This window comes from Dermacentor andersoni, chromosome 3 (genome assembly GCF_023375885.2).
Source record: "Dermacentor andersoni chromosome 3, qqDerAnde1_hic_scaffold, whole genome shotgun sequence".
Lineage (NCBI taxonomy): Eukaryota > Metazoa > Arthropoda > Arachnida > Ixodida > Ixodidae > Dermacentor > Dermacentor andersoni.
Window position 1 is genome coordinate 65,538,127 of NC_092816.1, and position 23,741 is coordinate 65,561,867.

General features: G+C 47.6%; 1 protein-coding gene across 1 annotated transcript in view; it reads left to right on the forward strand.

Moving 5' to 3' along the window:
- Positions 1–531: 531 nt before the first annotated feature.
- Positions 532–23,741, forward strand: part of Hk (potassium voltage-gated channel subfamily A regulatory beta subunit hyperkinetic) — a 104,645-nt gene continuing 81,435 nt past the window's right edge. Inside the window, exon 1 of the mRNA XM_055062547.2 lies at positions 532–771. Coding sequence (XP_054918522.2) covers positions 732–771 — 40 coding nt within the window. The 5' untranslated portion in view covers positions 532–731. The remainder of the gene's footprint in view (positions 772–23,741) is intronic.

Sequence of the window (23,741 nt, forward strand, 5' to 3'; positions counted from 1 at the left end):
AGAAGCTGGTCCATTCAGTATTCTAACGGCGTAATCGGCGTTGAAAAATGGCATGAGACAGTAATCCAGTCAAGTCAGCAAGCAGATCTTTGTTCAACAGCTTAGCCAAGGCAGGCAGATAAGTCGGTAAGGACCTAAATAACGTACCGGCTGTACCGACGGCGCTCTGCTCTTTTCGTATAAAGGAACCAAAATGGGTCCGATCGCTTGGCCGTAGCCCAGTTCTTCACGGAAGGAACCAAAATGGCGTCGCTCGGGCGCCCGCCCAATTTCGTCGTCTCCACCCTCTCTCTCTTTCCATTCCCAGCGGGTCGCGCAATAAAAGGGGGATCCGCCGAGAGCGGCGGGCGGGTGCGCGCTCGTGTGTGTGTGTGTGTTTGTGACGCCGAGACGCGGGGGCGCCTCGCCTCATCGATCCCGCCGCGGCCGCTGCCGCCGCAACTTTTCTTGCCAACTTTTGTGTCCGCCGACGGCCGCGGGCGCTCCCCCCCCCCCCCCCCCACCCCCTTTCTCACCCAAGAGTTCGTCCCGTTGCGGGACGGCGGCCAGGGAAAACAAGGGATGCGGATGGGATGACCCAGAGGCGCGGGGCACATCGCTTGCTCGGTCGGATCGAGCGACCCGCAGAAACCACGCGCAGTGAGTGCTGTCACAGTGGTGACCCCGCGGTGGGTTTCCGGTGATGTTTGCCAGGCGTCGACAGATTTGCTGAGAGGATAGAGGACGCGACGATGAACTACTATTGCGACGAGGAGTGCATGCTGCTGCCTGGTAAGCGAAACGAGAAGCCTTGCACTCGAACTTTCTTTATCGCTTCCCTAGGCTCGTGTGCGTTTGCTTCTGGACGCTTTCGTCCGGTCCTCTAACGCGAGAAGTCGGCAAACACGTCTTTCTTCCGAACGTTTTACTCGCGTTTCGTCGGGAAAGCCTGCGGGTTGAGCCGGTAAACACGTATATTTCCTTCCAGCACGTCTTGCACTTTCTCCCAGGGTCGCCTAAGCGCTTGAGTTTTTTGTTAAAATAAGAAAACATTGACATCTTTGGAACGCGAGGTTTGAAAGGTTGGCAATACAGAATCCTACATCAAAAAAATAACGAAGAGACACTTGGCGCGCGCGTTTGTGTCACTGTTTGGCAAATAACGATGTGAAATATCGAAGTGCTCACGGGTTGTAGCAGACGCAACTCTATAGGACGGCTTTCTGTTATGCAATACGCCTGAGGGGACAACATAATTTTTAAAGCGAAGCTTTCTTTACCTCTTTCTTCGACTTTCTCACTGCGGCTGCTGCTGCTGCTGTGACTGTCTTGCACGCTGAGTCAGGGGTGGTTCTGAGCATGTATATACGTTGGAAGGAGCGTGGCAGAAAGGAAAGGAGACGCGAGAAACTCGTTTGGACCTTTTCACCCCGTCGAATGTGCACAATGCCTTCTGGAGCTTCCTGGGCGTCGCCACATTAGCCTCGTGACAGCTGTAATATCCATGACCTCCGGCAAAAGCATTGCAGAAATTGCAACGCTTAGCTTTCTGCCAACGTGGAAGTCTAGAGCGAAGCTATACAGAATGGTAGAGAGGAGGGGGGAGAGGGGGCAGAGAATGGGCAAAATTCTTTGCTCGCAGTTCCCATACAATAGAGAGGGGGGAGGAGTATAGGAAAAATGTGACGTGAGAAGGCAAGGAAGCTCTACTACTGTAGGCACGACAGCGGTTGCGGGGAAACGGGATACATTTAAGTTCAAAGCACGGTACGCCACATTTCTGCTATATTTGTAAAATAAACACCATGCGAATATGTCAAGCAGACAACTTCGGCAGGGCGTGCAGAAATAGAGCCGCATTCGATCACCATATATGGTCTAGGCGACACCACGGAAGCGGTCGCACGTCAAATCAACATTTCTGTGCCCCCCGCGGTAGCTTTGCGGCTATGACATTGCTCGATGTCGCGTGTTTAATTCCGACCGCACTAGGCGCATTCAGACTGGAGCGAAATGAAAAGCGTTTGTGCATTTACATTTAGGGATACGTTAAAGAACACCACGATGTCAAAATTAATCCGGAGTACGCCACTATGGCGTGCCTCATATATAATCCGATGGCGGTTTTATCGCGTACAGCCCCGTAATTCAATTAAAGTTTAATATTTCTGCCACGATGCGGTGTGCGATCTGAGGCAATGACAATGATCAATCCACTCAGAGGTTATGAAAATATGGCGCACCACAACACATCAAGCAAACACCTCTCCTTTTGTGTTCTGTGTACTACGCAGACAAACAACAGTGGGGCACTCAAGGTGACGTTTAACGTCAACTCGCCACTCTCGTGTTGGACTAAACGTTCAAAAAATTAAACATTCGCCGAAACCATTGTCGATAATTATCCTCAATCAAATCAAACGGGACAGAAGGCTTCGATTACATCGATGCTCACAACGCGTCAGATCTGCATAATTTTTCTTCTTGTTTACCTGACTCTAACACGCCGTGGTCCGTTAGTGCAGCACGTCTTGTCGCGCATTGGTGGCGCAATGAGCCGCACAAAATTTAGTCCTTAAAGGGACCGTGACACCAAATTTTCGAGCTTGAACGATGCATTGCGTGCTAAATAGTACGGGTTACACAGCAAGCTGGCGAAATTTGAGCGCCTTCGGTGCAGCAGCAAATTTGCATTTGAAAATTTTTCATGTCGCATTTGAACCGTAACGCAGTCTGGCGACACTTAGTGGTTCCGAAATAATTGGCATCCCCACCTCGCACATGAGCAGGAGTCGATCTGAAATGTTACGCTTTTGTGTACTGCAAACACCGGAAGTATTCCAGAAGCTGGAAATACGTCATGGGCACCATGCATAGTTTACTTTTTTGCTTGTGCTTCTCGGTGGTTTGCTGCTACTCTGTATCGCGTGAACGAAGGAATTGCGGACACAAGCCGTCAACGACGACACCGTTGCTGCGCCGTTGGTCGTGAAAACGTGCGGAGCAATGCGCCCGATGTGGTCTCTAACTGGTTCAAACCAGACCACACAGCGGTGGCCCGCCATTTCCTTACGTCACAGAATGGCATTCCAAAATGGCGGTTGCTTTCGGTGGGAGGGGTTTAGAAGAAGCGATTTCAAATCTAAATTTTGAGTTAAAATGTGCTCTGAAGCCGAATTGTTTTTGTAAAGCTGTAATGGACCGTCCCTCTTTTAATTAAAATGAGAAAATGAGTACAGACAGGACAACCGTGTCATGGCCCCCTTAAATGGCGAAAGAAGCAGAAAGAAGCTAATTTCGATGATGAACAGCGCGTTGTCGCATATAAGAACTTAAGAGTTTAGGCAATAAAGCGGCGTTTTAGTAATATTGAGCGGAATAAACTTGCATGATATAATTTTATGACTCTACTTTATCACCTAGTAATTGTCGTATCCCAAGTTTTGCCATCACGCATGGTAGCAATTAAGTATTTTACCGTTTTATCCTCACCAGGGACAGAAATACGCCTCTGAGATACGACATTTTAAGATGGCGTGAGATGTTACAACCCAGGTGTTGCATCAGCAGAAACTGCTGCACGACAGAAAGAAAAAGACAGGGTATCTAGAGAAAGTGTAGTAGAAACTGCAGAGGTTTGCCGGACGGCACGCATAGAATGCTAATGCGCACTCGGGCACACCTAAAAGTAATCTGAGTATCTCGCTGAGACCAGCGTCTCGCCGGGAAAGTTAAAAGCACCTTCGCGGAGCGGGACGCACTGCAGATTGCGCTGGTCCGTGGTTCAAAGTACATGTCACACTCGAAAGACGTGATCTGCAACGCATATTGAGTACGGGCAATATAGGACGGGCCTATGGAATGTTAAGTAGCCGCAAGGGCGGATTAAACGAGCTGTGTTCTCCCATACATTACATGCATGCATGGCACAGTAGCCATCCTGACCGATTAAGTTTAAACAAGCACAATGGGGTTCGCAACAATGCGACGAAAATTGTCATTGCGCTATTCTTATTGATTGATATGTTTAGATGCGCGACATTAACTCTTAACTTGAAAGAATCTTAGGACGCCGTATGCAGAGACCCTTGTTTGTACCGTCCGTCCGTCCGTCCGTTCGTCCGTCCGTCCGTCCGTCCGTCCGTCCGTCCGTCCGTCCGTCCGTCCGTCCGTCTGTCCGTCTGTCCGTCTGTCTGTCTGTCTGTCTGTCTGTCTGTCTGTCTGTCTGTCTGTCTGTCTGTCTGTCTGTCTGTCTGTCTGTCTGTCTGTCTGTCTGTCTGTCTGTCTGTCCGTCTGTCCGTCTGTCCGTCTGTCTGTCTGTCCGTCTGTCCGTCTGTCCGTCTGTCTCTCTGTCTGTCTGTCCGTCTGTCTGTCTGTCTGTCTGTCCGTCTGTCCGTCTGTCTGTCTGTCTGTCTGTCTGTCTGTCTGTCTGTCTGTCTGTCTGTCTGTCTGTCTGTCTGTCTGTCTGTCTGTCTGTCTGTAATGTTATAATGGTGATTGTATGAACCACTGTATTGTACAGTACAGGTTGCAGATCAGTCGAAACTAAAAATCAAGCTATAGCAGTCGACTCGAATTTGCTTTAATATTCGCTCGAAAGAACATTCGCAGCAATAATATTGTTGGTTATACTTAAAAATTCAGTTCAGCAAGCCCGGAACAAATCAGAGGTTCTAGGACTGAATCCTATAAAAATAGGTTAAAAACACTGCTTGTCAGAAAACATAAGCCCTTTTGATTTTTCTCTGTATCGGTGCCTGTTCACTTCGTGATGGTCGCTTTACAGATAATCTCATTTCCCCGAATATATGTTGCGCGTCGTATAGGACTTTCTAAACTGCTAAACACACACACACACACACACACACACACACACACACACACACACACACACACACACACACACACACACACACACACACACACACACACACACACACACACACACACGCACACGCACACGCACACACGCACACACGCACACGCACACGCACACACACACACACACACACACACACATTGTGCTCACGCAGCAACAACCAACACCCAATATCGTTGTACATCGAGAAATGTAACCGTGTACAATACAGCAAGAATATGAACCATTGCATGCCATCAAATTTAACTTTACAAACAAAAAAAAAAAGAAGAAGGAAAGAAAGAGAAAAGCACAGAAGTAGTATTCACATGCAATTCAGTGGGAGCAGAAGCAAGGAAGACGTTTTTGCCGACAGAATTTTCAAACCGCAGCCGGTATAAGGCAATGATTCGATTTGCTCGATTCTATTCATTTCTTGCTATCCACCGCTCATCGCCACCCGGCGCTCGCACCATTGACGAAGAATGAAGATTCACGCTTCAGCGAGATCCACGCTTCAGATCCACGCTCAGGATCCACGCTTCAGCGAGAGTTGCTTCTGAGTAAGAGAAATTGACCTCGAAGGCAATGCTTTTGCGGGCTGCTCGCGCCGTAATTGCTTGCGGAGTCAGACAGACGTCACGGCCGCCATGTTTAATAATAGAATTGTTACAGCATCCAGGCCCCCATTTCAGCTCTCTAAATCTCCCGAAATACTAAGGTACAGAATCGATCGCCTAGAAAAGACAAATAGGACGAAAAAATCACGATAAGAACACGAACAAAAAAAAGCTTTGGCATTCCTGGGTAGTGTGCATGTATTCAATGACAGTGCCCCAGGCGTTATAGGGGCAGAACGTAAAGCGAGATAGTGAGACAAGGAAAAAAGAAGTGACAAGCAAAGATATGCCCTAACATTGTTCGCGCTATTGTGCGTATTTGACAATAGCTGAGAATACGTCGCACATATATGCATGCACTTTAACTCCATCTTATCATGCATCGTCCATCTTAGATGCATGCACGTAAATGAAGGAATACAATTGTGTCGCGCAAGGTGCGTGCTTATTTTTTCGTATGCTACCCTTTAAACCACGCGTTGACCTCACTGTGCATTGGCGCGTATAATCCAATTCCTTCTTTGCAAGAAAATGAGGGGGAGTATGCACAATGAAATACGTATGTATCTGCGATACGTAGATAGCTTGGTTGAGGGCATTAATCGAGACGATACAAGTGCTAACCAAAATTATGGCGTGACCAAGGCTTAAGCCTACGGACAAAGAAAAAAAAGCAAAAAGGAAAAGAATCTAAAGAAAAATAAATATCATTAACCCATACGGTATCCCAGCTAATGGCTCGAACGGAAATGACACGGCGCACTTCCCAAGAGGCCGTTGACAGTGAATGGATACTCAAAATCGTTTATCTACCTGTGTGCTTATGGTATTTTCAGTAAAAGCAACAATTTAAATTCTTCGTGACACATCCGTAAGCAACAAAGGTATTTTTTTGTGCATACGAGAATTTAGTTTATTTTTTATGTCTATGCGTTAAACGTTTGTATTGCTCGAAGCTTATTTGTTTAGGAACATAAACAAATATGATAAGGTGCAAAAATACAGCACGATGACAGTCAATACTCTATACGACGAAGGTTCTTCGCGTATGAAAGGTTCTAATCTTAAGAAATCGTTCAGGTAGCTGAAATGACGAGGATTTTGCGTTTGATGAGCGTGGAAGGAATCAAATATTCTTGCGGTTTAGGGTTGGTGTTCAGGGCAAGGAAACCACCAAGCCCATCGACTGCTACGTCAGCATGTAGGAATGAACAAAAAAGAGTTTATCGGCGTAGTCACACGGCTCCAGTACGGAAGCCTACTCAGTGCAAGAGCGAGTTAAACGTCCGAGTTCACATCAGGACCCTCTGTCCCACTGCTCGAAAAGTATCCGCTTTTAATACCGTCGTCTTCTCTAGTCGAGTCGACTAGGGAATCTGAAGGCTGTCCAGCAGCAAATCACAATCGTCGGATCCGTTGCGATACCTCGTCCATGCTCGCAACACTCGGCAGTAACCCCGCTTCCGAAGCCCGATGTTATGGAATATGCGGCAGGATCGCAGCCTGCGAATCCAAGGTCGCCGTCATTGTTCGACAGCATTGGATGCCCCCCCCTCTCCCTTTCATCCTTAGTACTGGCTGCCAGGTAATAGTGGGTTGGGTGTGGACCCGTCAAGAGTCGGTGTCCACGCTGCGCACACGCACACATACACGCACGCGCGTACACTAGCCAGTACATACGTGTAAATGGTGCGCAGACGCCCTCTGCAACGATGCACAGGAAAGCAGGATGTGTCTTGCGTTAAACCCGATTTTAGCCGTGCCCCGGATTTCGTAAACTTTACACATTTCCAAGAGCTGGGTTGTGTGCGGTGGCACATGGAACTGAGGGGGCGTAGAGGGCTCGAAGAATAGACGAGAGATGAAGACAAAGAAAAAATACTTGAACACTGTGTTGATCGCTTTATTATTTACAATGTGAAAAGTGGGAGGTAGTAACGCTTATCCTTCGCCGACATTTCTTTTTTTTGTTTCCACCTCCGTGTTGCAAAGAAAAGAAAACCGGGGGAAAGTGGGGATATGGGGGAGGGGAGCAATTAGATCCACGTAATGGGTCTTAGCAGCATAAATAAATCTCGCATAAGTGCCCACCCAACGCGCCCGTTGCAATCAGTAACACGAGCAGCGACGGGCCACCGGAGAATGGGAGACGGTGGGACATAGATAGAGGTTGCGCTAGGGAGAAGAGGCTAAAGAAAAAAAAAAGAATAAAGCGCGGATGAGGTTGGGGAGAAGGGAAATAAAGAAAGGGGGGAAAAGGGAGACAAGAGCATCACACCGCCGCGGCACAAGAGGCCAGCGCACTTCCACGTGGCGCCGCCAGCGCGATCTGCCATTTCGTAATTACGACGAAACGATTCGCCCCGAATGGCCGCCGCCCGCGGCTCGCGCCCGCTGTCGGAAGGCCAGCCGCCGAGCTCTCGAGAGCGGTGTCCCCCGTCCCTTAACCACCGCCTCCCCCCCCCCCCATCCCCTCTCCTTTCCTTTATACTCTGCGAAACCGTTCCCTTATACGCCGTGTGCCGCTACCGCGAGGCCGCACTACGCAAGGGCAGCTGTAGCGAGCGCCTGCAACCCCTATCCACGCCGCCGACGACTATACGCCGCAGCAGCAGTTCGGGCTTGAACTATTACGCGAGCTGGGTTCGCAATTAGGCGCCTGGCGAACTCGCCGTCGTATAGCCGCTTCTGCCGGCACAAAAAAAAAAAAAAAAAAAAAAAAGCGCGAAGGACGACGACGCTGACGACGACTATGCGAAAGGCGGCGGATGGAGTGTATACTCGTGCGCGTTTGTGTTTAGTTATATAGTATATATATGTATATGCGGTAGCCTGGGCGCCCCGGGTTGTACGAGAGTCGTTTCAAGGCGAGCCCCGCGCGCGCGCACACGGCTGCAGAAAACCTTCCTCGTATACGGGCGTGTCGTCTCGGTATGCAGCGCAGGCCGCCGCTCTTAGCGCGCTTCTTCGCCTCGAGTCGTTCGAGACGTTCTCTGCTGTATGTATATACTGCCCGAGTAGCTAGAGCCGCTACCGGACCTTTCCGGAACGTCTTTCTTTTTCTTCTTCTTCGAGTACGTCTAGGAGCCCATCGGTGCGCTTATAATAGGAAATGAGAGGAGAGCTTTAGAAGCGAGTCAAAGTGCTGTTTGGTAATTTATGTCTTTCTTTTTTAATCGAGCAGTTTCTGTGCGTTACCTACTGGATAAAGTTCACCCCGGCAGTGCGAGCAGCGATGAAGATGATGGTGAGACGGTCGGGCAGGAAGTATATCCAAAGCGGTATTTCCGGGCAAAGCGACGAGCGAACTTCTCTCTCTCTCTCTCTGCACACAGACTCTCAGTTTTCGCTTCACTCGAAAAGTGGGTCTGAATAGTTTTGCGAGGTAACCGGGGTACCCGAATGCCTTGATGCCTCCATCCACAGTTAAGCCTCCTCATTAAGGGCGTCAAGTGTAAAATGGGCGTCAATTGCTTCGCTCTTTCCGCATTTAAAGGCTTGCTAATTAAAGTTCAAGCTTATGTCATGCTTAGATTGGTAAAGTATTTTTTTTTTCAAAATCACCTTCTATCCTTTTTTTTCTGCCTCGAAATGTTGATTATTATTAGGGGAGCGGGGCTAGGGGAGGTGCCTTGCAAACTCTCCTTTCTTGAATTTCGCACCTCAGCACATGATCGTCGGTACGTCATTGGGATGTCCCAGATATTAAACATCATTATCTAGTATTCGGGCCGTTTTGGCGCAGAAAGAGTTAACGAGACCTGCTAGGTCGAGTAGTTCGTTCTGTTAGGACGTAATGTATGCTCATTCTTTAACCGATAAACAATGAACATGACCTGAGCAGTCGCTGTAAAAATTCATGACCTCACAGACACCTTGTGCAAGAATCTCAGAGATGGGCCACCGCTAGTTTTCATTTTTTTTTACATCTTAGGGTAATTTTTTTTTCTGGTCTAACCAAGGCCTCCTCTCAAGGTGGGTATGACCGCTTTGCTGTTGCAGAGGCGTAATTTACTAACGCGTGCTTAACTTGGCACTCTTGTTCAGTTGAGCGGGAGACACGGTAATTATCTCGCTCGAGCACCTATATACCGGGAAGAACGTCAAAAGTAAGTTTGCACGAGCGCAGCAAGGCTGAATTGCTGAGCAAGCAGAATTGAGCGTAAGTTTTCCGCGAACAACATCGATAAAACTAATTTCAATTCAGTGCCTCTAAATGAGAAAGAGCTCAGAAAAGGTACAAAGTTAAACCAAGCGCACGATCTGTTTTCTGCCCGAAGCGAGTGTGCCGGGTCGAGAGAGAATAAAGAGTGATCTATAAATGATGGGAGAGTGAATAAGTTCAGAGTGCGCAACGCGTTGTGCATAAGAACTACAGAAAGAAAAACTATATACACGCCGTCGTCCTTGTCCGTTACGCGCTGAGCGTAATCTGCGATAATCGCACACCAAAAGGCCCAAATAGTGCCGCAACCTTGAGAGTGAATGCTTTGCGCAAGCAAGACGTACAGCACGACAGTACACGGACGGTCGCTGGGGCCTGTCAACTTCAGAGACCGCAGTAGGGCCCGAGTTTCGTTTCTGCGTCGGCGACAGACGTGGACACGGTCCAACAATCTTTTGCCTCTGAAGGGCGCTCGAGGGTCCAGTCAGTTGCACGCGGTCAGGATGGAGAGAGAGAGGGAGCGAGATACAGTCAGAGCAGGGCGCCGGACGACTGCTCTAAATGCACGCGGGGCCCTCTCACGCCCTATTTGAATGAGGCATTGCGAAGCCTCTGCGCCGCGGCAAATGAAGAGCGTCGCCCCTCCATACGACATTCGGTCGCGCCATGCTTTTACGCTAACGTGGCTGTCTTGCCACCGGTTCAAGTGCCAACAATCAAGGAAAGGAGCTACTGAGCCCACCACATGGAGTTTGGCGCTTCTCCCTACGCTTGAGGCTTGAGGTCATTTCTTCGGCACGTAAATACGTTACAGCTAATATTTTTTTTTTCTCTGAAAGCGGGAGGGGGAGAGGGGAGTGGGGTGTTCAGCCGACATTACGCTACCCTTACGCTTGACGCTACCCTTACGCCTACCCTTACATTACGCTTGACGAGAGATCGAGATAGCCTCTCTGATTCTTTCTCAGAATCGGAGGTAAATACCTACGAACTTATGAGCTTCATAACCTTTATTGTCGCATCCTTTTCATACACGCAGCACTGACTTTTCGTTTCTTATTCGATTGGTCACTGACAGTGTTAGTGATCCCATCACACACACATAGTGTGTGTGAACGAGAAGACAGGGAACTGAGGGGCCTGGTTTTGTAAGTCACAACCACATAAAGCGAACAGACGATGACAACAAGGAAAGCATACGGAGAATTGCTTGCTTCTTTAACTGAAATGTAGAAGTTATAAATAAATGAAAATGAAAGTGGATATGGAAACAAAAGGGCGCAGTTGGGGTACGAACCCACGTCTTCACATCACGCGTGAGCGATGCCCTTACCAATTATAGCAAGCTTTATAGCGTTAACAGACAGGAAGACAGCGGTGTGGATTGGAGAGCAAACGAATGATGCAACTGATACTACAGTTGACATGAGAAGGAAGAAATGGAGCTGAGCAGGTCGCGTATTGCGTAGGGCAGGTAAGCAGTGATATATTAGAGTTACAGAACGGGTTCTGAGGTGAGGGAAGTCTGATCTACGTTTCCACCTATTTCTGCGTTTTCCGGAAGGGAAACGACGATTAGGTGATGCGATCAGATAGAGAAATTTGCAAGCATTAAATGCTGTCAGCTGACGCAAGACAAGGGCAACTGGAGATTGCAGTAATGGAATGGAATGAAAAACTTTATTGACTCTTTTAAGGCTTTAGCGGGTCGAGGCCGAAGTCTTCATTCTTGAAGCTTGGGTCCTCTTCAGCCATGGATGGGCCCCTAGTCTAGGGCTCCACTGAGCCGGGCCGCCTCGCACGCGTGCAGTAAGAAACATTCGTTCTGCAAGAATAGGCACCAAAAACAATGATGCTGCTGCTGCTGCTGCTGCTGCTGATGATGATGATGATTGTGAAGAAGAAGATTATGATGATAATGAGGATGATGATAGTGATGCTGATTATAATGATGACCTGGATATCGGCCGTAGTTGACGTTCTCGCTGCCGTGGTTACATCATCTGATAACCGATGACAAACTACACTGTAAACGTCTGTGAGAAGCTGCGTGATCGGGCGCGATTTGCAGAGAACTCAGCTGAAGCCATGGTGAACGCCGATAGATGTCATGATTGAAAAATCTATGACACCGTTGATGCCTGGCAACATACCACCACCGTTTTACGTGCTCCTTGTGTGCTAAAGAGAACCATTGAATAGTTGATCGTCGCTTCTGTTGCTTTGTCCAAGATCCACCTCACGCTTTTTTCTTCCGAAGATCAGGCACTATGATTATAAAGGCACTATGACTAGACACAGAGATGTCGCGTGTGAAAAGTTGTGCGAGGGCAGACGAAAAGGCTTGGCAGCAAGGCGGAATTAATCGCGAGCGCTTTATTGACGTACTATGCAGAATTTCTCCACTGCAGAGCCACGTTCTTGTCTGCGTCAGTACTTCCAGGGTTTTTTACGTACATTCAGAGAAAGCGTTGGTGACAAGCACAATCTGCAGCTTTAGATAACGCAACTTTATGCGGAATTCGCAGCTACTCCACGTGTTAATTAAAAGAAACAGTTCATTTCTTCTGCACTTTCTCTCGCTTCATTGTCTTCTGAATTCATTTGATTGAAAGCATAGGCATGCTCGGGAGGAATAGCTATCGCCAATTATGAGTTATCGCAGACTGCTAGCATGCACCGAAAAGAGCTGTGCTCGTAGTGCTCGAAGATCTCGTTCTATGTAGACGTTTTCAGTAAGCAGCTTACCCTACAGACAGTTTTAAGGATCAGTTCGAATCTCTACCACGTTCCTATCCTGCTTTCTGTTCGTTACACTATATACTCCTTGCTTTCGTGCCCAGATGCCCTTGTATAAACTCGACGTATCCCCTCGCTTCACCGGGTATATAGACCGCGGGCCCAAGGCCCACGGTAACAGGACAGTGGGTGATATATGAGCTGGGAAACAACGGCCCGAGAAAGGGCAGGGGGAGAGTGGGGTGGCAAAGGCGTGCGGGCTGTCACTTCACGCCGGCGCGCACACACTCAACGGCTGAGTGTGGGTTGCGTGGTCGCATCGCTTAGCCCGCATTGCTTGCGCAGGCGTCGCCGTTGCGACGCGAGGAAAGGGGATTCCCCCTCGAGATGTGACCGTGTTTAATATCAGAACGAGCGAGTCGCGCGGTATGAAACGCGGGAGAAGGAAAGGGGTCGCGTCCGCCGGCACCGCGTCGCGGGTGCGATACATGCGATGTCGTCCTTTCAAACGCGTGCAGTGCAGCCAGCGCTACAGGGGCGGCGTCAGCCAACCAGGAAAAGGAACCAGAAGAAAGGCGCCTGCTTACCACTGCTGTTCATCGCTGAACCCACTCACGCGGGTTCCACAATAAGTAAGCGAAATGTATTTGCGAGAATGCTCCACTTACTTAATGGAACTTGCATGGAACCAGGTGAAGAGCGCACAGGAGGATCACGGAAGGATCGGTGGCTTACACCGGGAAAACTATCCTTCTTCTCTGTATTACTCACTACCAGTTCTCGTTGCCTTGCAAACGGCGCGCCAGAGAACACGAAGGAAAAAATGATGCACAAACGTGATCACTAGGCGCACTGACAAGCGAAAGTTTAATTTCTTCGCCGCGCAGAATGGACGCTCGCTTACGAACGATAAAATTTTGACACACAAGCTAGCAAGGAGAGCGTGATGAAAAGAATTTCTAAACTGTACGGCACTTTCATGCGACATCCCGATAGGAAGCACAACTTCTTCACCGATAGGAGGCACGCTGATCGTTATGCTGCCTCCGTTGTCCTGCATGTTCTCTGGCTGCGTTAAAGAAGTCAGGGCAAACCCAGCAGACCGACAATGTGTTCTGACCGGTCGTCGTTCCTGATTTGATGGCGCGTACACCCGCAGCTCTGACCGTGCTGCACGGAGTTCGGTGACGAGGAGCAGAGAAGTGGCCACGTAGCAACAACGGCGGGGTAAGAAAAGACAAGAAAGACGAAGGAGGAGGGCGGGGGGTGGAGGGAGGCGCTATTAGGGAAGAGCCGGTTTCACAGCGAAGGACTGGGACAGAAAGGGGTGGCGGGATGGAAACAAATTAGATAAAAATATATAGAGAGAAAGTCGCCCGAGCGGTCACATTCTGGTCACGCTCTGGCAATGAGAGGGCCACCTACGTGCGCGATCGATGACCTCAAAAGGGGAGAGCTGGTCCCGAGTGGGTACACGCGTGCGTGCATGGACAGTGGTGCTGGCAAACCAGGACGGACGTGTCTGGGGCGGCGCGACGAGCAGGCTAGCTCAGCCGTCACACAAGGTCCACAGCCTGGGAGCTCGGGTGACACACTTGTTCTTATTCGCCGGCACAGCGGGCCAAGAAGTTATCATCGCCGTGTCGTTATGGCAAAAAACAAACTAAAGAATATGCAGAAAGAAAAAAGTTCTTTACGCCTCGTGATTCCAAGCTTGACCATTTCTCACTATCTGATTCGGCCCGCCGGGGTTCCTTGATGGTTGTTGCGCTCTACTGCACTTCCCAATATTGTGGGCTCGACTCCCGGCACTGATAGTCGCATTTCAGTTAAGGACAACTTTGTTGTCTTAAGGGGCACGTTAAAAAAAAAACACAGGAAGGTCAAAATTATTCTGGAGCCCTCTGATATCGCGCTTCTCAAAGAGCAGCTGTTGCTTTCGGGACGTTAAAATTAATCGTGCATTGTTATCTAATTAGATGCCTCCGTTTCGCTATCCGCTCTTCTTCTCTAAGCTGACCTAAGATGCGACGATGACGGATCACGTTCTACGTACTGAGGATATACACTAGGACTAGCTGACAGCTCGTGTATGCTATATGTTTGTTCCCTTCGGCGCTGTATCACAGTCTATGTGGAAAGTGCTATATTGGATATCTTCTGGTGAATTACAAAATCGTGCAAATGACAGTTCCGCGTGTGCTAGCGAAATTCACAAATGGTGTAAGGACTCATTTCCCCTAAACTAATCTTTTCGTTCGTGCAACAACCCAACGCTGCCAAGAGGTCAGCGAGATATTTGTTGCCGAAATTTCCAATACCATGACACATACATCAAATAAAACTAACACAACACCCCAGCCATATATCTGAGCCATCGGCGCGGCGTGTGGCGTGATAAGCGCGGGATTACCACCAGTCTTTGTATAAAGTTGCATCGCGGGAAAAGGGGTTAGGAAGGGCAAGAGTCACTTGTCGTGGGAAGGATAAAGACAACTTACCAGCCGGTATGGAGCGTCTTCTAAGCTAACGCACACTATATCCTACTTCGCATGCCCGAGCACAGAGACTATATAATGAGAACTAAGAGATACCGATGAGGTCACCATTGCTATAGGCATCACTGGTTATTACCTCTACATTGGGTATAAAGCGGATTGAAGTGACAAAAAAAGGGAAACACGAAAACGTTATAAAGGTAGTCATGAAAAGTGAGACAAGTATTTAGCAGGGCGAACATCTGCATACATCGTGGCACCGCAATACAAGAGGAACTACTTTTAAGCGAAACGGGCAGATCGGTGTACACATAGGGGACATGTGACTAATATAATACTATGACACACGAAACAAAAGAAGTTGGCAACTACGAGGCGAAAAATAGAATACGTAGCGTGGTAGCGCACACTCGTCATAACAAGAAAAACGGACTCGAACAGCACACATGCACTCGCGTCAACACAGACAGAGAAACACTGTACTACTGCAAAACGTGCGCACTCATATGCAGAGATCACTGTAGTTGTTAGCAATACGCTAGCAAAATTCGAAGCGAAAAGCTCAATAAGACCAAAATGAGGAAAGAGAGAGAGGGATTTACGGGAGACTCACGCGAACGTTACGTAACGAGCACGATAAACTAACGGCGATACATCTATTCGCGCTATTAGGTTGGCACGAAACGCGATTCGCCCATCGTAGATCTTTCGTGCGGGAACCACCGAGGCTGTATGTAACACGGCCGGCTCACTCGACAAAGAGACATCTGTTCTCGCGAGTTGTGCAAACCCCTCCGCGAAAGACCGACGCCTTCCGAACGCTGGGTCCACTTCTTATGAAATATTCAACGGTCGTTATTCCCCGCAGGCTGCAGCGCTCTAACCTGCCGTCCCTGCCGAGGCTTCCACGTGACTGCACGCGTCAGGTGCGGTCAGCTTAGGCGTGGTTCCCATCCGCTGGTCTCGATTCGTGGCGTTCGCACGTGTAGTTTTAGCCGCGGGAGCGCATTAGCGCGGTCGGTTGGCGATTGAAAGAGGAAAGCGGGCCACGAACACATTCTTTTTTTATGGGAGCGGCGCCCACTGATAGGTCAGCAACCATCACGTGGGCGCGCTCCTTGTGAGGCGGTTTCATAACGACACGCCGTGTGGCTATGCTCTCTCACAGATTGCCGACTATAGCGTGCGCGCTTGAAGTTCGCCGTACACTGTACTTCTTTCACGACAAGTCTTGGGGTTATCACAGTTATCCTTGACGAGGAAGTAAAGACGAAACGCGCGCGCGCACTCGAATGCGCTCGCGCGGACGCACGCAAGCTTCACTTACAGTTGCCATTTAACGGAAGTTCCGAATTTATAAACTGATATGCTATACAGGGTGTTTCAGTTAACTCGGACCAAACTATTAAGATATGCAAATGCTACGTAGCCGGACAAAACCAAGGTAATGTTGTTTGCCGTCGCTTGGAGATAATCAGATATTTCTTTCACTCCGCCTAATTAGATAATTAGGATTAATTAATTATTCACCTTCTCAAACAATTTCATTTGATGAAAAGTTACAATGAGAAAATTGTAGAGCAACCTGAAAAACTCGCCGATGAAGGAAGGAAGGAAAGAAGTGGAGAAGGAAAGGCAGGGAGGTTAACCAGCTTAGCTCAACCGGTTTCCTACCCTACACATGGGAGCGGGATGGGGGGATGAAATATGGGGAGGAGAGAGAGAGAGCACATAGCGCAGCACACACATCGTCAGTTACAGTCCGTCACTCTTGTGTAGTACGCGACATCACTCTCACAGCCGCTTGTCCAAGCCCGTCTCTTTCAAAAACCGAAGTAGTGCCCTCGTCGCCTTCAGCTGCGATGTCTTTTGTCGGCGACATGTGAAAAATCGTTTCAACTGGCAATGGTCTATTGTCAAGGTGCGCCAGAACGGATGCCAGGGGCTGTCTCTGAACATTATATTCAGGACAGTCGCACCAGAATGTGTTCTAGCGTCTCCTCGCAAAGACAGGCATCGCAGAGAGCGTTGTCGGCTATTCCAAAGCGAAATGAGTACGATTTCGTTAATGCCACCCCTAGCCATAAGCGATAAAGCAGAGTGACCTCTCTCCGGTGATGTTTTCTGTTGGTCAATACGTGCTACTTAAAATTGTTCTTGCGAACGTGAAAGACGCCCGCAAATGCATGAAAAATTGCCGCGCGACTGGCCGCTCGAGGCACTTTGCGCGTATTCGCGGGCTTCCCTCACGCACGGAAAAACGCTCTTATGCAGCACGTATCGAGCAACAGAAAGCTGCAGCGGGAATTTTTCATGTTACTCTACAAACTTCTAATTGACACTTTTCATCTAATCATAATACTTGAGAAGTTTAATAAAAACGTAAGGACTAACATTATAACTAGGCGGAATGAAAAAGAAAATATCTGAGTAACTCCGCATGACGTATCACCACGTGACACGTGACGTCTCGCGCCATGTGTACACGCGGACACGCAGCCAAGCCAATTTCGCCACTGCGCTCCGTCATGCGGCGCTGACAGACGTTGTCGGTCGAAGCTCGCACGCTACTGCGCACAAAAAGCAAATATGATCGGACGTGTAATCCTTAACAAACCTGCCGTGATTGATGAACCGGAACGAACGCGCCTCCAGGACTGAACGAACTTCTACGCTGAGCAGCGGGTTCGCGCGAGAGTACTGTGTGAGAAAAGAAAACTGCTGTTTTCTTTATTTGTATGCCTAAAAGTGAAACGCATAATTTCTTTTGGTTGTGCATCGAGGCACAAAAGGAGCCAAAGAAGCGTATGTCTGGAGTTCCTGCTCCCTTCTAGCATATCGAACGGCGTTTCGCAAAGCGACAGAACGCAACTGCACATGCGAACAGCTGCGACGTGCGGCAAATCAGCGCAGCTGATTTGCCAGACGTCGTAGTTTTTATTTTTTTTTCTTCGAGACGTCGATTTATTTTCTTCCCTTCCCTAGAAAAGACCGTCGGCATGGTCAATCAGGAGCCGCGCCGATTTCACAGACGTAGGATGAGTGTTGATGAGTGGCAAAATGCGAGATTGCACGTGGGATGCGAATGCGAATGAGGGCCGCTTATAGGTCTGGGTGGACTTGGTGTGAGCAGTGAGTGACAGCGAGTTTCAGTGGGCGTGTGGGCGATCGTGAGCGAGTCCTGGTGAGTGTGCGTGGGCGGAGTACGGGCATTAGTGAGGTGCTGGTAAGTGCGAATGAAAGGGAGTATGAACGCGAGAGAGTGCCGCCGGTGATCATGAGCGGGAGTGCACGAGTGTGAGTGAACGTATAGCACGAAAAAATACTTGAGTGAGTCGGTATGAGTATCATCTTATTGTGCCAACCTATAGTATGTATGTATGTATGTATGTATGTATGTATGTATGTATGTATGTATGTATGTATGTATGTATGTATGTATGTATGTATGTATGTATGTATGTATGTATGTATGTATGTATGTATGTATGTATGTATGTATGTATGTATGTATGTATGTATGTATGTATGTATGTCCAAAACTTCATAAATAGCATGGTAACTTTGGTGAAAACAACATAAAAGCCACATGAACCACATAAAAGGCACGCACGCGCAGAAAAAAATGACGCGTGTTCACGGATTACCAATGCTTCACACTGAGCTTCTTTGATTGATTGAGTGATTGATTGATTGATTGATTGATTGATTGATTGATTGATTGATTGCAGTTTAATGTTCTAAAGCGACACAGGGGTGATGTGAGAGGCGCCACCAATGGAGTGTTCTGGATTAATTTTGAACGCACAAAAAGCACCCTCACCAGGTTTGGGCATTGCGAAGAGATAACTGCGGTGCAGAGATCACGCAGTGACTGATCGTGTCTACAAGCTATCACGCCGGTCTACGTCGCGAAAGCAACAGAACATTCAAAAGAAAGCCTGCGCGCTCTCCGTCTCGGATGAACCACTCACCTACTCAGCATAGACGACGTCACAGATGGCGTCACCAAGTACCAAGAGGCAACGCAAAGTCGGGAAATTCTGGCTAAACGCAGAGCGCACAGATCCGCAAAAACGCTGCCTGTAAAGCAAAGGGAGTGAAAAAAAAAAGAAAACGAAAATATGCAGATCCAGCACACACGTTGGAGTCAATGTGAAGCGAAGCTCTAGTGACGCGGGTGAAGGCAACCAACGATGATGCGTGCAATTGTGTTTACTTTCATCATTTATAACCTGCAATCTGCCGCAGTGGTTATGTTTATGCACCGCGAAGCTCACAACTCCTGTATCCCTAGTGTCACATTGGCACAAACATTTAAATACACTTAAAACTTCTGTATCCATTGTGTCACTGTGCTACATGCCCATTCTGGACAATTAGGCGAGAGTGGGCTCATACACGGTGCCGCATCCCTAATGGTTAAATTAAAGAAACATCAAGTAAATGAAGTAGTTAGGGCGCTGAACATAATGCGCTATTCCGTTGAAGGGACGGTGTGCATCAGAGATGCCTATGACCAGACATTGTGCGTTCAAGTTTCACGTGGGAATTAATACTTTTATTACGCAGAACAGAAGTGTACTTTCCCGCCCTACTTTGACGGTCAGCATACAGGGATTATACAAGCCTGTTTGCCGGTACTTGGATTCGGAACACATATAACTTTCTCTAACTCCTTATTTTGCGAAAACAGGTGCACTTAAACTGTCATTCTTCCCGCAAACAATCAATGACAGGAATAACCTGACACCCAGCCGCCTTTTGTACATTGGACACCTTGGTGCTACTGCTTAAATTACTTCCTACCCCGCTTTTTCCCCTCGATTCATCGTTCAACTAGCTCTTCTTTGTATTTAATTTCGCTTAATATTTTATTGCGTGCATTGTCACGGTATTTCCTCTGACATGTAGTTCCAATAACATGTATTAGTTGTTTTCCTGTTGCATTGACTTTTGGCGCTTGCTGCAATTTGTCTCTTTGGCTTCTGCTGTCACTATTACCATTTTCATTGTTGTTGTTTGCTGTTGTATCGTGCTTTGTACTACCTTTCCTGCTTGGGCCATGTGACCTGCCGTACTTTTATAAATCAAGAAATGAATTAGTTAACAAGTTATTAATTATACCCGGTGAGAAAACGGCAAACTCCAAAGCCCGAAAAAGGGACAAGGAAAGCTTCGCTTTAAAAAGAGAAAGAAGAGAGATGTGAGGATTGCGAAGCAAACGTCACGTCGGCTGTTGGCACCAATATGCGAGAAGCCAGGGGAGAAATGTCGCTTGCGCGCGCTGGTCGAGGCAATGGGAAAGGAAAGAGCCTCTGCTGAGGAGAAGGGTAGCTCGCCTCTTCTCACCACTGCCTCGCAATATTTCATTTGTTTATAGTTCCACGGTTACTAATACATTTATAAGCAGTCTAGCGTTAGAATGGTCCCTGGACAGCGATTTACAACTGTCAGGATATACTAAAGATGTCCTAGGACCTGCTCAGGGACGCTTCAACGTGCACCCAGAGCTTGAAAGGAGAGCGTTTTTTTTAAACAGAAAGTATGTATTGGCGAGTTATTCCGTTTTTCTGTATAGGATATGTTTCTAGCCTCTTTCGTGAGCCGATCCCGGAGATAGTGCTGTCTAAAAAAATGTGCTCCGATCACGACATTTGGCACTGGTGGCGGTACCAGTGGTAACGGTACCACCACTGACGCTAAGAACCTTCTTATATACTTAATACCTAAATGTACTTATAAGCAATAAAAAGTTTCGGACGGTGGTATCGGTACTGGTAGTACCACCATGCAGCACTACCGCACGGCGGCGGTACTGCCATGCAGTGGTGCCGATGGTAAGTGAAGCCTTCTCGCATTCTTCCCTCGTAGCATATAGCGTGTTGAACACTATCGTTGACATGCTGCGTTTCTGGTCGGAAACGCAGAGGCTGTCGTTTGAGACGCTGCGGGCCTCTCAGAATAAACCATGGTTCAAACACCCCCTTTAGGAAGAACCCACTTAGGAAGACTGTCTTTCATCGACGTCAACTGTAGAGCTTGAATCTCCATCCAAATTTCTTTCTTTTTTATTGGATTCCCCGCCTATGGGAATGAGTGTTCCGCTGCTGGATAAGAGCACCCGCGGCCTCGTACTAGCCTTCAGAACGCCACAACCACTGAGCCAGGACGAGGAGTTGCTCTTCTTTGAGACCTTGCACATATTTTGTCAGAAATTTGTGATCACTACACAAAATGCGTCTTCGAAGCTACACCTAACACTGAGGCAGAAGTTAGGTGCATTAGAAAAACAATTGACTCGCCATCCCGGTCCTGCCAAAGTGGATATCCAGCGAAGCTGTTGAAGTCCACCACTACAAGTTCTGAGGGAGGTATGCAATTCTTTATTGCTTTAGAGTAGTGGTAGTAATTGTAATTTAGAGTAACGGTAGTAATGGGAGTAATGGTAATTTTGACAGCACGCCGCCGCTGGTTGTATTGCCGTTTCTTTTCCCCCTTTGCCGCTCCGCTCATTCACGCTTGCTCCTCGGGAGTCCCAACACTGCGTTGCCTACCCATAGTGGTACTGCAAAAAAAAAAAAAAAAGAAATGAAGTGAGTTGCTAGGCTGGTTCTATTGTATACAAAATGCTAGTGACGTTACTCCCCACGTCTCAAGCTGCCGTCGCCGCGGCAGCTTGCGCAGCAAAGGAACGCTTCGTGCTTTGCATTGTTATCAGGAGTGCCTTACGTACCTTGTGTCGCGTTGACACTGATCATAAGTGTAATCACGCATGTGGTTATGATGCTGGTTTTTGTGCTTGTTCTTTATTGAAACGAATGCTATTCTGTAAGTCGTACGCGCGATTCCAAAGAATATATGCACTTTACGCTTCACCTTGCTGAGTGCTTGAAACCTGCGACACCTCCGACACGGGTCGGCCCGGTATTTCGCTACCTCCGGGATCGGCCCACATTTGTGCCTACGGAGATGGACACAAAAATGACGACCGACGAGAGGCGAACAGCTGCGCTGTAAAACATCCCGGTTTCGCCATAAGTGCTAAGCAATGAATGTGATAGCAACATGTTAGAATATTACACGAAGTGTAAGACTCGTAGCTATAGTAGCAGTAGGAATTGAAGCAAACGTAAGCTGGCCTAGTAAAAACAAGCTGTTGTGCTAGGGGTCCTCTGTTTGAATCCTGCCGTCGGACAATTTCATTTATGTATATTAATTAAAACAAACGTCTTTCTTAGCGACCTGACTACCACTTTTCCGTATCGAATATGATATCAAATCTATTTCCTGGGTCGATCCCGGCGGTGCGCGCAGCCACGCCAATAAAATTGCATTATTTTCAGGTTTGAGCTCTGTTGTTGCTGCGTACCTTTAATATTCAAGCCTGAGATGATTTAAGATGAAAGGAACGCGCTGTTGATGTTTTGTTTCGTGACATCTGTTTGTGGGCTGCCATTCTCAAGATTCTGAGGAATAATATTGTCAAGAATGTAAGACCTGGTATGAGCAACCTTAGTGATAAAATGCTGTGGTAATATAACCAGCATATACCGCATGTCACATAGCAGGGCGTGGCATATACCATACATGTACCTAAATATATACCAAACCTCACGGTGGCAGCGACGGCAAAGATTCCCTTGGAGTGTCCATTTAATTGCTGTCGCAACAAAAATTAAGGAATCGCAAAAATATTACGAAATAGCATTTAAATTGCGTCTTTTTTTTTTAGTAACGTGCTAACATGATAAGCTGGAACAAGTGTTATGTAGACTAGTACATTTTTTAGAGTGGTCATAATAATCATGCGCTTTGAAATATCAGTCACCCGCCGTGGTAGTTCAGTGACGTGACACTACTAAATGCGAGTATACGGATTCGATCTTGGCCGCGTCGGTCGCATTCCGATGGAAGTGGAGTGTAAGAACGCTCGAGTAGCGAGCGCCGTTTAAAAATATACGAGAGCCCCCCTCCCCAGCGCGTGCGTCATAATGAGATCGTGGTTTTGGCACGTAACCCAATAACGTAATTTTGATAGAAACTTTGTTAAAAAAATAGCCTTTGCTTCTCTTCGCCATGCGGTCGAGAGCGAAGTGATGGGCGACTTCGATTTAACGCGAGCGCGAAAGAAGGGTATTTTTTTCTTTTGTTTATTTGCTTTAGCATTCTTGATTGTTCTAGTTGTGCTGAACAACCAAGAAGAGTTCTTTTTTTTTTTTAAATATGTATTTGGTGACGCTGGGTGACGTTTGAGTGCCCAATATCTCTTCTTTTGTGAATGGTTCGTAGTTCGAAAGTTGTGAGCAAACGAATCTTATTTGAAATAACATTTCTTTATTATTTGCTTAGATAAACATCGTGAATATGATGTCTCGCAAACGTATCCTAATTTGCAAACTGCTGAAGTGCAAATCCATCCATTCTTTCTGTTTGCCCTAAAGACTACTTCTTGTGTTGCACTACTGCCTTGCAGAAAAGCTAGATTGCGGGTTTTGAGTGCATTAAATAATTTTTTGAATATTACACGCAGCTGAAGATGCGCCAGGCTCGCAAAGAAATTGTAATTACGGGAAAGCTGATTCAGACGTAATGCAACAATTACTTAAAGAAATACAACTATGACACTTATGCACGCGCTACTATGGGCAGGAGAGAAAGCTAAGGGCAGCTATAAAGCAGTGGAAGTAAGCTTCCCTGTGGGGAAACCAATGTATAAGTTTCTTGTGCCAACTGTTTATCCGCGAACAGAGAAAATCAGTTTTTGTTTTCAAACTCAAGATAGAGAAAGAGAGGCAGAATGGGAAAGAAAGAAGACCATTCCTCATTGTTAATGCACCACTTAGCTTTAGTAGTATTCTGCGCACGCGAGGTAGACATTA